This window comes from Arachis ipaensis, chromosome B8, assembly GCF_059453495.1.
Source record: "Arachis ipaensis isolate K30076 ecotype BB chromosome B8, ASM5945349v1, whole genome shotgun sequence".
Classification (NCBI taxonomy): Eukaryota; Viridiplantae; Streptophyta; class Magnoliopsida; order Fabales; family Fabaceae; genus Arachis; species Arachis ipaensis.
The window spans coordinates 28509189-28522915 of record NC_142443.1 but is presented as its reverse complement, the minus strand read 5'-3'; the positions used below and the strand labels follow the sequence as shown (position 1 = coordinate 28522915).

At 32.3% G+C, this 13727-nt stretch overlaps 1 protein-coding gene across 1 annotated transcript; it reads right to left on the bottom strand.

Annotated features, from left to right (window-relative positions):
* Positions 1-4215, bottom strand: LOC107610805 (basic leucine zipper 34). The gene is made up of 4 exons (XM_088496936.1): positions 3235-4215; positions 1954-2044; positions 1726-1852; positions 1-752 (listed from the first exon to the last, which is right to left on the bottom strand). The coding sequence occupies exons 1-4, from the start codon at positions 3855-3857 to the stop codon at positions 586-588; spliced, it is 1008 nt and encodes a 335-aa protein (XP_088353062.1). The 5' UTR covers positions 3858-4215; the 3' UTR covers positions 1-585.
* Positions 4216-13727: the final 9512 nt, after the last annotated feature.

Below are 13727 nucleotides of genomic sequence, written 5' to 3'. Positions count from 1 at the left end.
CAAGTCAATAAGTTCGATTAGTAAAGGAGAGAATTAATTAATGTTTCACACAATAACATTTTGTACAAATTGTCCAAAAACTAAAAAAATAACAAGAGGAAATGTAAAATAACATATAATTAGGCCTAAGAAAAGAAAAAAAACAAGGAAAAAAAAAAGTACATCAATAAGACAGACACCCCCTTCAATTCCCCAAATAATAAAAAAAAAAATTCTCTGATACCTTCCCATGCACATCCCAATACAATCCCACCATCCTTTGTCCCCCTTAATTATTCCACACCCCCCAAAAAAATCATTGAGAATAATTCTTGTTTTAAATAAAAAAGTTGTAAAATAAGAAATTAATAAATATTAAAAATTCCAAACCAATCCCAAACTAAAAAGAAAAAAAAAACTTGGACAATGATCCATTTTAAGCAAGATCCACCTTGTCAATTTCCTACCCTCCAAGCTCCATAACCATGTCAGCAGGCCCACATAAACATTGATGGGAGAAGAAACACATCACGTGAAAGTTTCAAGTTAGATACACATCATCCATAATAGCTGCTAGCACCATTCTTTGTCTCTATCTTCTTCTCTTCAACTTAGGAGCTGTTCCTTATTATTGTCATTATTAATATTATTATTACATGCCATGGTTGGAGTATGAAGAGATGAATGGCCATTATTGTTGTTGTTGTTGTTCTGCTGCTGGTGATAGATTTGTCTAAGTCTTTCTATTTCCTTCTTCAGTGCTTCTTGATGAGCTGAGAAGATTCATAATCAAATTTATATATATGTTAGCCACTACTATGTTAATTATATCCATGTTCCAAAAGATGACTAATCCCTGCTTAATTAAGATAGAATAAAAGAACTTGATTCTATCATGTTTCAAAAATATGCTTTTGTGCTCCATGTGATGAGATCTTAAAATCTAGATGCGAAATTAACAACTTTCATGAAAATCAACAATATGAAATTCTTAGATAGCTTATTTTATCATCGTTTATTGATTTATTTTCAGTATTTCAAAGAAAAAGAAATTATAGGGAAACTTAATTAGGGTTAAATTACACTAGTAGTTCCTTCTGTAATTAGGTGATATTACACTATATTCAACCGTCTTTTATTTGTAAATATATATTAATTTTTTCCTATATTTAAATTATGTAACATTCAATGTCCTTATATACTTTTTGTAAATTCCGACAGTAATTTTTCTTATAAATTTGATAATAAATAAAAAAGTGCAAGCATGAGAAATTTGAGTTCTTGTGTAATATATATATATATATATTCTTAAAGAAATCAAGTATAATTTAATCAATCAATTGGTTTTGTATAGGAAAGCAAACAACAATTTTATATATCCAGAAGTTTAAAAATCACAGATTTGAACTCCAAAAATTATATATATATATATTTAAAATTCATATATCTCATTGTTGACTTAAATTTATTGTCATACCCGATTATTTATCCTTCTACTAACTACAGCTAAGGAAGTTCACATGTAATAACCATGCATTTCACACGATGCACATTTATATCACGCTCCATGCACTGCATCTTGTGAACTTTATTATCTTGAATTTGTGAATAATTATTTATCGAGAACAAAAGCTGAAGTACTTAAAAAAATAATATATTTAAATTTATTTTGTATTTAAGTATATTGGTTTTTTAATATGTGAAAAGAAATAAAGCAATAGTTGGGAGTAAAAATAGTGTTATTACCGTCTTTGAAAATCTTGTCTTGAGCCAAAGCAGCAATGCGTTGCTTCAATGCACTATTGTCGACATTAAGAATCAAACGTTGGTGGTCCAAAAATGCTACCCTTGGTGACAATGCTGATACCTCCGTCTTCATTTTTTTCACAAATATTATTTAATTTATTATTGAATGATAAAATAATAATGTGTGAAAATGAAAGTTAGGTTGACATATATATGTAGTATTTTCACCTGCAATGTTGTTACACTCCTTTCAAGTTCAGAAATGTATTGTAGCTTTCTCACCCTTGACCTCTGAGCTGATTGCCGATTAGCCAAAATTCTAATATCCATATACAAAAATAAAAATAATTACACATGAGATAGATTATTAGAGATAATGTACATGAGATTGAATATTTGATGGACATAATTAACTTCTACTCAACCACCCATTTAAATCTGTTTGTAAGATTAATTCTGTTAGATCCAAATACAGCTGTATCCAAACAGTTTCGTTTCTTTTTCTATTTTTGGGTAAGGACTTTATTTACACTATTTCTAATAGTATGTTTCTATTATATACCTATTATAATTAAAATATTTTTAAAAAGGGTTTATTATGTCAAATATTTTTAATGATGGATAGAATTTATAAATATAAATTGAAATATCATACAAATACAACTAATGAACAAAATAATTTTTTTATATTAATATATCTAATTTTATTTGATTGTATATATAAAAGAGTTAATGTAAACAGTGTTACAAATTAAATGAATTTATTTTAAAATAAAAAACAATTCGTTGAATACATGTGCATACATGAGTAGTAAAAACTACAATATACAAAAAGAAAAAATGGTAATAGAAAATTGAGAGCTTCCAATTTCACAACTATGAAAAAATGGTAAGTAGTTCTCAATATTACTACAATTTCAACCTAACAGACAGACTAGACTAGTAAACTTATGAAAGAAAATAGACTATATTTTTTCAAATTTAATTTCTACTTATCATTTGTGTAAAAATTATATCCAACTAAATATTATCACGTGGTGACAAAAAAATGTTTATTCTCCGTATCTATTATTCTCTGCATAGCATATGACAACTAAATATTAACATCAACAAAAATTTTATACTAATTTTACATAAAAGGTTAATAATTTATTTTTCTTGCACGTAAAAAAAAATTGATACAAAATAAAAGTATTTATTAAAAGAATGAGTAAATTATAATTTTTTAAAATTTAATTTTAATTATTATCAACATAAAATAATTTTATATGTATATGTAACTATATAATATTATATCAACAAAAATAATTTATTATTTTTTATATTTATTGTATAAATATAATTTAAAATAATAAATATGATTTAATATTTATATAAAATATTTTACATTACAACTTACAAGTACATTAAATAAATTGGTATTTAATAATTCATTTACTTCTGGCAAGTTGTTTTTTTAAGAAAGAAGAAAAACACAAGTAGTACCACATAGAGTTAGTGAAGAATTACCTTTTGACTCTCTTTGGATCAACGATGGTTTCAATGGTGCCGGTGGCAGAGGAGGACGGGGCCGCCCCCTCCTCATTTTTGCCGAAGCTTTCCTCCTCAACCGCTTCATTCTTAAGCTTCATCACGTGATTATCGTTATGTTCGTGCATTAATAATGGTGGTGCAATGTCCAGCGCCATTGCCGCTGGCTTCTCATCGTTGTTACTCGTCTGGTCCGACGACGGCGATGACGGATCGGATGCGGACGACAGCGGCGGCGGATGCTGCATCGCCACAGCTGCAACGTCGTCGGAGAACATTGACATGAGCTGGTCATCGTCCAGCCTGTCAAAGAACATGGGAGACTCCAAGAACGCCACGGAGTCGCTTGCGGAGCGGCGGTGCGCGCCCCGCCGCGATGACGAGAAGTCGAGGAACTCGTCAACCCAAGACGTTGTCGATGACGACAACAATTGCTGTGGTTGAACTGAAGATGCAGAATTGTTATTAGACGTTGCCGTTGCATTTGAATTTGGGATGAAACTTGACATTGTGGAATTTGATAGTGGTTGTGGTGCCCTTTGGAGGTGAAAAGGCGTCCAATTCTGGGGTATTATTGGTATTTTAGGAGGCAACTGTGCCATTTGACTGTTTTTCTGTATGTATACTGTTATATGTGTTTAGCTTAGCTTCTAGGTGTTTGTGTTAACGTGTCAATGGAGTTTGTTTGTGTTTGTGTTTGTGTGTTAGTCTGTTGGGAAAATGGAAAGAGAAAGAACAATGATCCCAACAAACCTAACTAACTAATTAATAACACGACTAGTACTCAACACAACCGCAAATCTTGTTAGTTCTTGGGGCTCTCAAAAACCAGTTATGTATCTTTGTGGGTGTGTGTGTGTGGGAGAGAGTGAAGAGAGAGAGAGAAAGAGATATTAAAGGGATGATGATGATGATGAGGCAATGGGGATTATTGTGTCATATGCACAAACTCATGATGATGGGTAGTGTGGGTGTTTTTATTCATATTCGTATGCTGATGCTCCATACAATAATACTATAAGCTAAGCTAAGCTAAAGGTTATATTCCCACTATTTTATGTTTGCTTAGATTTTGAAGGGGGGTATAATGTTAATGTTAATGTATGAATATGCTTGGTGTTGAGAGAGGTTTTTTGGGAGACAGAGAGGTGGGTCACATGGGGGAAGAGGATTAGAGTTAAAGACAGCTAGCAACAGCTAGGTGGTGAAAGACTCAACGGTTTTAGTGGGAAATTTTATTTGCAGTCTAGTTTATTAACTATAGGAATCAGCAACCACGTGCAGATGTGACCCTCTTCACTTGCCATCCATTATCTCAATCCCAACATCATACTTATATATCATAATGCATAATATTATAATTCTTTACGATATAGTGATATACAGATAATTTTTTATTTTTATTAACACGCATTCAATAAGATGGTATATAAGTATATTAATTTTTTTTATCATTTATGTTCTAGCTAAGTTTAAAAGTTTTGTTGAAAACTTTTATTCTCGATATAATACTTCAACTAAGTCATACCCTATTAGTTGATGATAATTAAATTTGCATACCTATAATTCAATGGACACGCAAAAAAAAAAAAAAGAAATATTTATATAGAATTAGTCTATTGTTTTTTATCTCAGTTAAAAGATATATATGTGAATGTGATAATTCAATTGATACGAGAAAGGATGAATAGACAGATATCATTTCATGTGAATTTCATTTCAACCTTTTTTATGAAGTTTTACCACCAATATATATATATATATATATAACAATACACCCTTTATGTTCCAACCTATTACCTGGGATATATAATGGGACCATCTTCAATGCTAGGCACCTTGATACTCACATGGTCGGTGTGTTCATCACCAACAGAACCTTCATTATCAATAATTTTATTACCATATATAATCATATAGTTTCTTTGCATAACAATGTTTTACTAACTATAATTCATAATATATCCGATTTCATCTACCCACATTCATTTTACTTTGTTTTCTGAAACATCTAGAGTACATATTGACTTCGTGATGTTATTGTGCTTATATACGAAGTTTGTGGATTAAACATATCATGTGATGAATACTTTATTGCCATTTCTGGATCAAGAAATTGGTCGACAAGGATGGCTCCCAATATTTGTTCTCTGGTTTGGATCAGATACTGACATCTTATATTATTATTTTAACCTAAGTAGAGTATGTATAAAAATGAATTTTGATCACCCAATTGAGTATATATTCGGCTAGTGCATCTCATATATACATAAGATTTAAATAATTAATTTCATTTTTGTACACTACCATCTAAAACATTTTTTACCAAAATTATTATTATATATATTAACAAAAATAGTTAATTTAATCATTTATTATCTAAAAAAAATTAACTTCCATGTATCATCCGTGTAAGAAAATTTCACACACATAACTTATTTTTGGAAATTGTTCCGGTCCGGCCCGACAACAACTATGGATCCACTTGCGGATCCCTAATCCGTTAGGCATTTGACCCGCATCTAGAGGTAATCCGCGTGTTATCTCATGACCTACGCAGTGATAGATCCAAAAAATTTTAACAGTAGAGACAAAATATATATAACATAATAATAATTTGGGTTTAGCTAATATATGTCCTAAAGACACATGACAAGCTTAATATTAGTGGAAGGTTTTAATTTTTTTTATTTAATAACTGCAAAATAAATACATAAAAAACATAAGTCTTTTGTATTTCTAATAAAAAATATTTTCAATTTGTAATTTTAGTATGTACCTTTAGGACACAAGATAAATAAACTCTAATAATTTTTATAATAAAATATTAATTATATGGCATAAAAGTCAACTATAAAATTATTCATTAATCATTATGTATTTGTGTATAAATATATTTATTATTTAATTCATTTTTAATATGTATTTTGTATTTGTATTCTATACGGATAGTTATTTTTTATGTACATATAGCATAATTATTGTTATAATTATATTTTGTTATTATAAAATATGGTTAGACTTTAAAATATATAATTTATAAATTAAAAAACTAAAATAATAATTTAAATAATAATATATAATTTATAATTCTATTTTTTAGGTTTTATATTTTTTTAAAAATTGAGTAATCTTTTTTTAACAATTCAATCGAAATGTCTCTATATATATATATATATATATATATATATATATATCACTAAACAATTATTTAAAAATTCACTTCTCATACAATCAAAAACTAACTCTCAGTGATATTCATAGTTGAAAAACTTCTTTTAATTAATATAGTTGCTACAGCAAAAACTAAAACTAATTTTAAAAAAAGATAAATAATATCTTTTGAGTTCATTTTTAAGAAAGAACACTAATCTTATTTAAATTGAAAATTGATCATTCTAAATATAACATCTAATATAAAATTTTTAAACTGATTATTAAGTATCAAAAATTGAGTAAAAAATGATTGAGGGATCAAATAATTCAATAATTTAATGGGACAAATAAATATTATTATCATATACTACTAAAAAATATTATTATCATATGCTACAATGTATATAGATCCATCCCTGGACCTACGGACGACCTGGACAGCTAGCAGAAGCTTCCAGGTGGATGAGTCCAAGTGAAAGGCCCCACTCGAGTTTAGAGTATAAGTGGGGAGGGACCTACCACTACAAGGTTTTTATTTATTTGTGACAGTTTTTTCTCTTATTTTTTGAGGTTTATAACCCCCACCAAATGGTTTGTGGTGGTTTCTAAAACCCCCAAAATTTGAGGTGCCACGAGATCTTTTGTGGGAGTTTTTAAAAACCTACACAATTTATTCAGTGGGGGTTTTGTGTGAGTTTAGTGAGGATTTTATATTAGACTTTTGTGGCGGTTTTAATCATTTTTGTAGCAGTTTAAAACCTTCACAAATTAATTTTTAATTTAACAAAAATTAACTATTTTGTGAGATTTTCAAACCTCCACAAACTCTGTAATTATTTGTTTATTTTTAATTTCAAATCATTCATTAATCTCATCTCATTTACATATTCTCAAATTAAAAATTTATTTTTTAATATCAAAATTTAAAAACTAAATCTTTTATGACACAATTCCTCAATATAGGACATAACTCTCTATATAAAAAAAATTCTCATTGTCTAGTTCCAAACATAATTACATATGGTATTGTTCTACATAACTATTATTATTTTTCTTTAAAAAGTAAAATAAAACAACTTCACTATTTCAATATAATCTAATTACATAAAAGTCTCAAAATGAAAATATGAATGTAATCTCAGAAGACCTTTAAGGGATATTTTATATTCATGAACTGAAGCAGAGAATGCATCTGGTGAACCATGGAGCTTACACCTGCACAATTATGCAAGTATTTTCAATATTTGCAACCCTAACTTCATATAACCATGAAAACAAAATCAAACTCATGCTGAATTAATTTAGTTATATACAACTTTTGCTAGTTTACTACACCATTACACTCAGTAAGGGAAATAGAATCAAATTCTATTTTGTAAATCATCATTAGGACTAATCCAAAGCATGAATCCTCAATTAACTAATCCAATACCTGAAAATTATAATTTGTAGAGGCTTCCTTTGTTTTGAAGTTTCATAGAAGTCCATAAATAGTTGCCTGAGAAGAACACCACAATAATAACATACATGAATGAGGACTTCAAATCTTTTCAACCGCAAACTAATGCCATTATTATATAACACTCTGATGATACCTTCATCTTTGTTACCATCATTGGAAGGAACATGCTTAAATAAAGACTAAATTAGCCATAAAACTCATACAATCCCCTTCATTTAAGCACACTTCTTGATGGTATTACATAGAAAACGTGTATCACAGCGAGCTGAGAAGTTTACAACGGCCTAGCGTTCAATCCTCATAGGTTTAACTAGTTTCTGAAATATGGCATTCAATGTTAGATAAACAACTCTAACTTTTCAACAATAAGAATAGAAAATAACAAGATAAAACAATACAGAATACTAATCTTATTGTTAAAATTCCAGCGCCCACCCCTTAGAATGAAGCTCAAAATAGGTACATGTAGCATACTGGGGACTTATGTTTTTTCATGATTTTGCCACACAAATTCTTACAACATAAGTTTACTCTGCATAACTTGGTTTCTTTCAGTCAATGAAGTATTAAGTCCTTTTTTTTAAAGTAGCAGTAAAATCTCAACAACTAAGGTTCTTTTTCTTAAACAAGCATCAAAGTTCTTGTGAGCACAATCAATTGATCATCACTGAGTTTAGCTTCTACAAGGTACACACCAGTAGGTGAAATCAAGTTTACTTATTTGAAGATTTTTAATTTTTAATTCAATGTAAAAGCACTGGAAAATGTAATTCATTCTTGTTCTCATATGCCATTCTAATATACACAAATTGTAAAGAAGATCAAATGAGTTCATATGACCAATTAACCAAAATAATATTTTGACATAAATAAGTGAAAGCACCAGATACATTCTTGACTAATTCATTTCAGCATTCTGGAATCTTTAGAATGGTACCCTAAAGTAAATACTATTTTCGAGAATTAATATGGTTTCCCATTAGGTAACTATCAAAGATGATAGTTATGATTTCCTGTTTTCTCTTCTATCCCTTTTTCTTTTGAGGACACGGAGTCCGGGAGAAGGAGATTTAAATTGAAATAAAACAGCTGATTATATACAAGGCCAAGTAAGTAAGGGCATGCAAAAAAGGAGCACAATTGAATATACTTCATCAACAGAATAAATGTTATGTTGGTCAGTAGTATACATCAGAACATCCTGTTAAAAGATAAAAAAGGATAAAATAAATTAAAAAGCGAAATGTTTCCTCTTACATTGAATCATTTCAATAATGAAATTTTGAGAAATCACTCTTCTTATTTAGCAGTAAAAACCATTTGACCAGAAAAGAAAAACACAAGTGGTAGTAGTGAAAGAGTATAAACTCACTCCATCTATTGGCATAATTGACATTGGTTGGCATCTTGGAAACGAAAGAGTCCACCATTGAAATCCTTGCCATAATTATTTAAATAGCACACCACCTTTGATGAACCAAAATTGTCAGCAACAATATTAAATAAAATTCAATAAAAGAGAGGAGTAGTGGAAAGTGGAATCCTGACTGCAAAGTGCTGCTGTTTGAGGTAGGGTCTGTTATCATCACTATGCCACCCAATGCTTGCACCTCTGCTCCAGTTGTTTGATGATTCATAAATACAATAAGGTAAATATTATAAAAGAAGTAACAACCAACAAGCAATTAATGGTCCTTAAGATAGAGTAGTAACCTGATTAGAGCGGTGAATAATGAAGAGCTCGTATTGACAGTTGAAAAACTCCTCTAGCTTGTCTTTCAACATTTCTGTGAAAAAATTTGATTGAGGTTAGAAATTTCAATAGAGGGAAAGATGATAAAAAAAAAAAGAGAGTACCTCGAATGTGAATGAAGGGAATGAGGAAGTGGTAAGTGTTGGTGGCAATGAGATGGGAGAGAGTGGTTGAGAAGACATTGGGTCTATAGCCAATAGTACTGCTACTCTTGTGTATGAATTCCAGCTCCTGACAATGGAATAAATCAAGGGAAGGGAGGGGAAGAAGCAAACAAAAGAATCTGAAAAGGGAACTTAACCTTGCATTCTTCAGGGGAGAGGAAGTTGGGGACCATCTAATAAACCACTATTTTATGGTATATTTTGGATTGAATTGAGTGGATTTTGTCAACTATTCTCACACTTATTCATGTAAATTGTATGTTTTTAAGTTTCTTTCCTAATTTTGTGCTATGATTGAAAACATGCTTCCTAGGCCTTAAAATCGCTAATTTTTAATCCTTTTTTATTACCATTTGATGCCGTAATATGTGCGTTAAGTGATTTCAGGGTTTATAAGGGGAATGGCTTGGAGGATGGAAAGGAAGCATGCAAAAGTGGAAGGAACACAAAGAATTGAGGATTTGAGAAGTTAGAACTGACGCGCACGCATGGCTGAAGCGTACGCATGATCAAGCCATCTTCCAAGCGACGCGTACGCGTGACTGATGCGTACGCGTGACTAGGAGCATCGCCACTGACGCATACACGTGACTGATGCGTACGCGTGGCCAGTGCAGAGCCTATCGACGCATACGCATGACGAGCGTCACGTGCTACAATTAAGGAAAAAAGCTGGGGGCGATTTCTAGGCTGATTTTGGCCCAGTTTCAAGCCCAAAAATGAAGACAATACGCTGGGAATAGAGCTGGGACAGACACACTTCACTTTAGCTTTAGTTTTTCAATCAGTTTTTGAATTCTAGTGAGAGAAACTCCTATTTCTCTCTAGGGTTTTGATTTTCTTAGTTACTTTCAATTGGATCTTAAGAGAAATTGCTGTTACCTTCATTTTCTAGTCATTTTCCTTATAGCTTTCTCTTTAATTCCTTTAGTACTCTTTGCAATTTGGTTATCTTGAACTCATATTTGGATCTTGTTACTCTTGAATTTTGTTAATGCATTGAGTTATTTCTATATCCATTATTATTGCTTGTTTTGTGATTGTTGATTATTGTTAGCAGTAACTTGAACTGGATTATTTTCTAGTTTTTATCATGTTTTTTTTCTATGCTTACCAAGTGTTTGAGAAAATGTCACCCATAATCATGGAGTAGATTTCCTTGCTTGGTTTGGGGTTGAATAATTGGAACCACTTGAATTATCTTATTCAAGTGTTGATTGGTAATTGAAGATTGCTAATTAGCTTGAAACTCACCAACTCTAGTTCTTCTTTATAAAGTGACTAGGACTTGTGAACTAAAGTTAATTGTTTCACTTGACTTTTCTTCAATCATTAGAGGATAACTGAGAGTAATGAGAGTTTACCATCACACTTGAAAAAGACAATAATGATAGAAATTCCAATTCTCACCCCTAACCAAGACCTTTATATTGATTAATTATCAACTCTTGCTAGTTATCTATTGCTCTAATTTTTAGTTATTTATTTTTCTTGTTCTCAACTTCAAAAATCTCCATGAAATCCTAACCAATAAATTGCATCTTGTGTCAAATCCTAGAAAAAATGACCCGGGATTCTACTCCCGGTTATTGAATTTATTTGTGACACAGATTTTAACTTTGACTGAAGATAGATTGTTGGTTTAGACTATGCTTACAACGTAATTTTCTTAATCAATTCTATACCGACAATTATCTTCACATCAAGTTTTGGCGCCGTTGCTGGAGAGTTGCATATGTGTGCTATGTTATTGGTTGGTGTAAATATGTTTATATTTGAATAATTGCATCTTCTATTTGTGTGCTAGTTGGTTATTAGTAGTATTTATTAGTTATTTTGCTTAATATATTTTGTTGCCATGAGTTCTATGTTTCTTTTATTGAATGATGCGTTCATTATCGGATCCAAGCTTAGCCCCATTTGATCCCAAAATTGAAAGAACCGTGTCACAAATTAGGCAAGCTCGGCGTCGATTAGCCTCCGAGGGTGGTGAAGGGTTTCCCCCAATTCTCCAATCTTACCTGAGGTTGAATTCGAGGCATCATTTGAAGAAGAAACTAACTCCTCTCCCACTAAATCTATTGACGTCTCTTCCATTGATTTAGGTACCGATACTATAGCCACTCCTAGAAGAATCACTCTAAAGGAGGCGGGAGCTCCAGATTTCACTCTCTAACCATTTCAAGTGCATCATTTGAATTTGAATGCCAATTTTGAGCTAAAGACCTCATTGATTAATCTACTTCCTAATTTCCATGGTCTACCCGCTCAAGATCCCATCAAGCACCTTGGAGCCTTTCAAACGGCTTGTTCAAGTGCTAGGCGGTATGGTGCAGATGAGGTTGCCATTTGGGTATATGCTTTCCCATTTTCTCTTGAGGGAAGGGCAAAGGAGTGGTTCTACACTCAACCCGAAAATATTTTCACTAATTGGGATTTGCTTAGAAGGGAATTTTTGGATAGGTTCTTTTTACAGGAGGTCACGGATAGATTGAGAAGGAAATCTCTTGCGTCATTCAAGGTGAATCAGAAACTCTCTATGAGTATTGGGAACATTTTAGGAAGCTCCTTGATTCATGCCCTCACCACATGATTGACAAGTTAGTGCTAATTAGTTACTTTTGCCAAGGCATGAAGCCTCAAGATAAGGTTCTTTTGGATGCTTTGAGTAATGACTCTATGACAAAGTACAAAACGGCGGCAGAAACGTGGAAACTTATTACCGATTTAGCTGAATCTACCCAACATGCAAGGCAAAGGAATAATCATCCCAAGGCTATTGTGGAAGTTTCCTCTAATACTGAGTCTGCCCTCACCAAGACTTTAGGAGAGATGACCAATATCCTCAAACAACTCCAACTCAATCAACAACAACCTCCACCTCTTCCACAACAACAATGTCAACAATTAGTCCCTCAAAGAGTATGTGGAATTTGTGCTTGTTACTCCCACTATACTGATGAATGTTCACAACTCCAAGAGGACAATATCTTGGCAGCTACCAATGCCTATTACAATCGTCCAAATCAAGGGTATTATCAACAAGACAGTAACTATAATCAAGGGGGTAACTACAACCAAGGTTGGCAAGAGAATCACAACCAAGGATGGAGAGACAACTACAACTAAGGAGGAAGAGACAATGGTGCAAACCAAAGGTGGAACAACAATTACCAACAAAACCAGTATCAACAAAACCCTGCTTACCAACAACAAAACCAAGGTCAAAGGTACTAACCACCTCACTAAAGGCAAGCTCAAGTATCTCAAATCACCCAAACGCAAGTCCCCCAAATTACCTACCCTTCTTCTTCCGCCAACCAAGATGAAACCCTTCGCACTATTCTTCAAGGGAAAAAGGAACTTCAAACTACACTTACCTCTAGCCTCACAGGTCTCACCTCTACTCTCCAAGCCCTTATATCCCGTATGGACCTACCATCTACCTCCAATACTCAACCTTCAAGCTCTAGTGCACTTTCCTCTTAACCCTTACCTAACCCCAAGGGTGGAATCAATGCCATCACCTTGAGGTCCGGCACTACATTGCAAGAAAGGAGTCCCGAGGAGCCAAGCTCACGTGAAGCCATTCAAGATGAAGATGTTGTTGAGGTAGAAGATGTCGAAGATGAAGATGACGTACAAGAGGCGGTTGAAGGAAAAGTTGTTCAACCGAAGGATGGAGTTTCTAAGGAAGAAAATGGTTCAAAAGAGGCTATTCCAACTCCTTTTTCACACCACCAGGAGGACTAAAAAGCAAGTGGAGCTAGATCCCAAGATGGTGGATATCTTCAAAAATGTTGAGGTAAATATTCCCCTTTTTGATGCTATTTGCCAAGTTCCTAAGTATGCTAAGTTTCTAAAAGATTTATGCACGAACAAAGAGAAGATTCATGATTAAGAAACTATTCCTTTGGGTAGGTCAATTTCGGCTTTG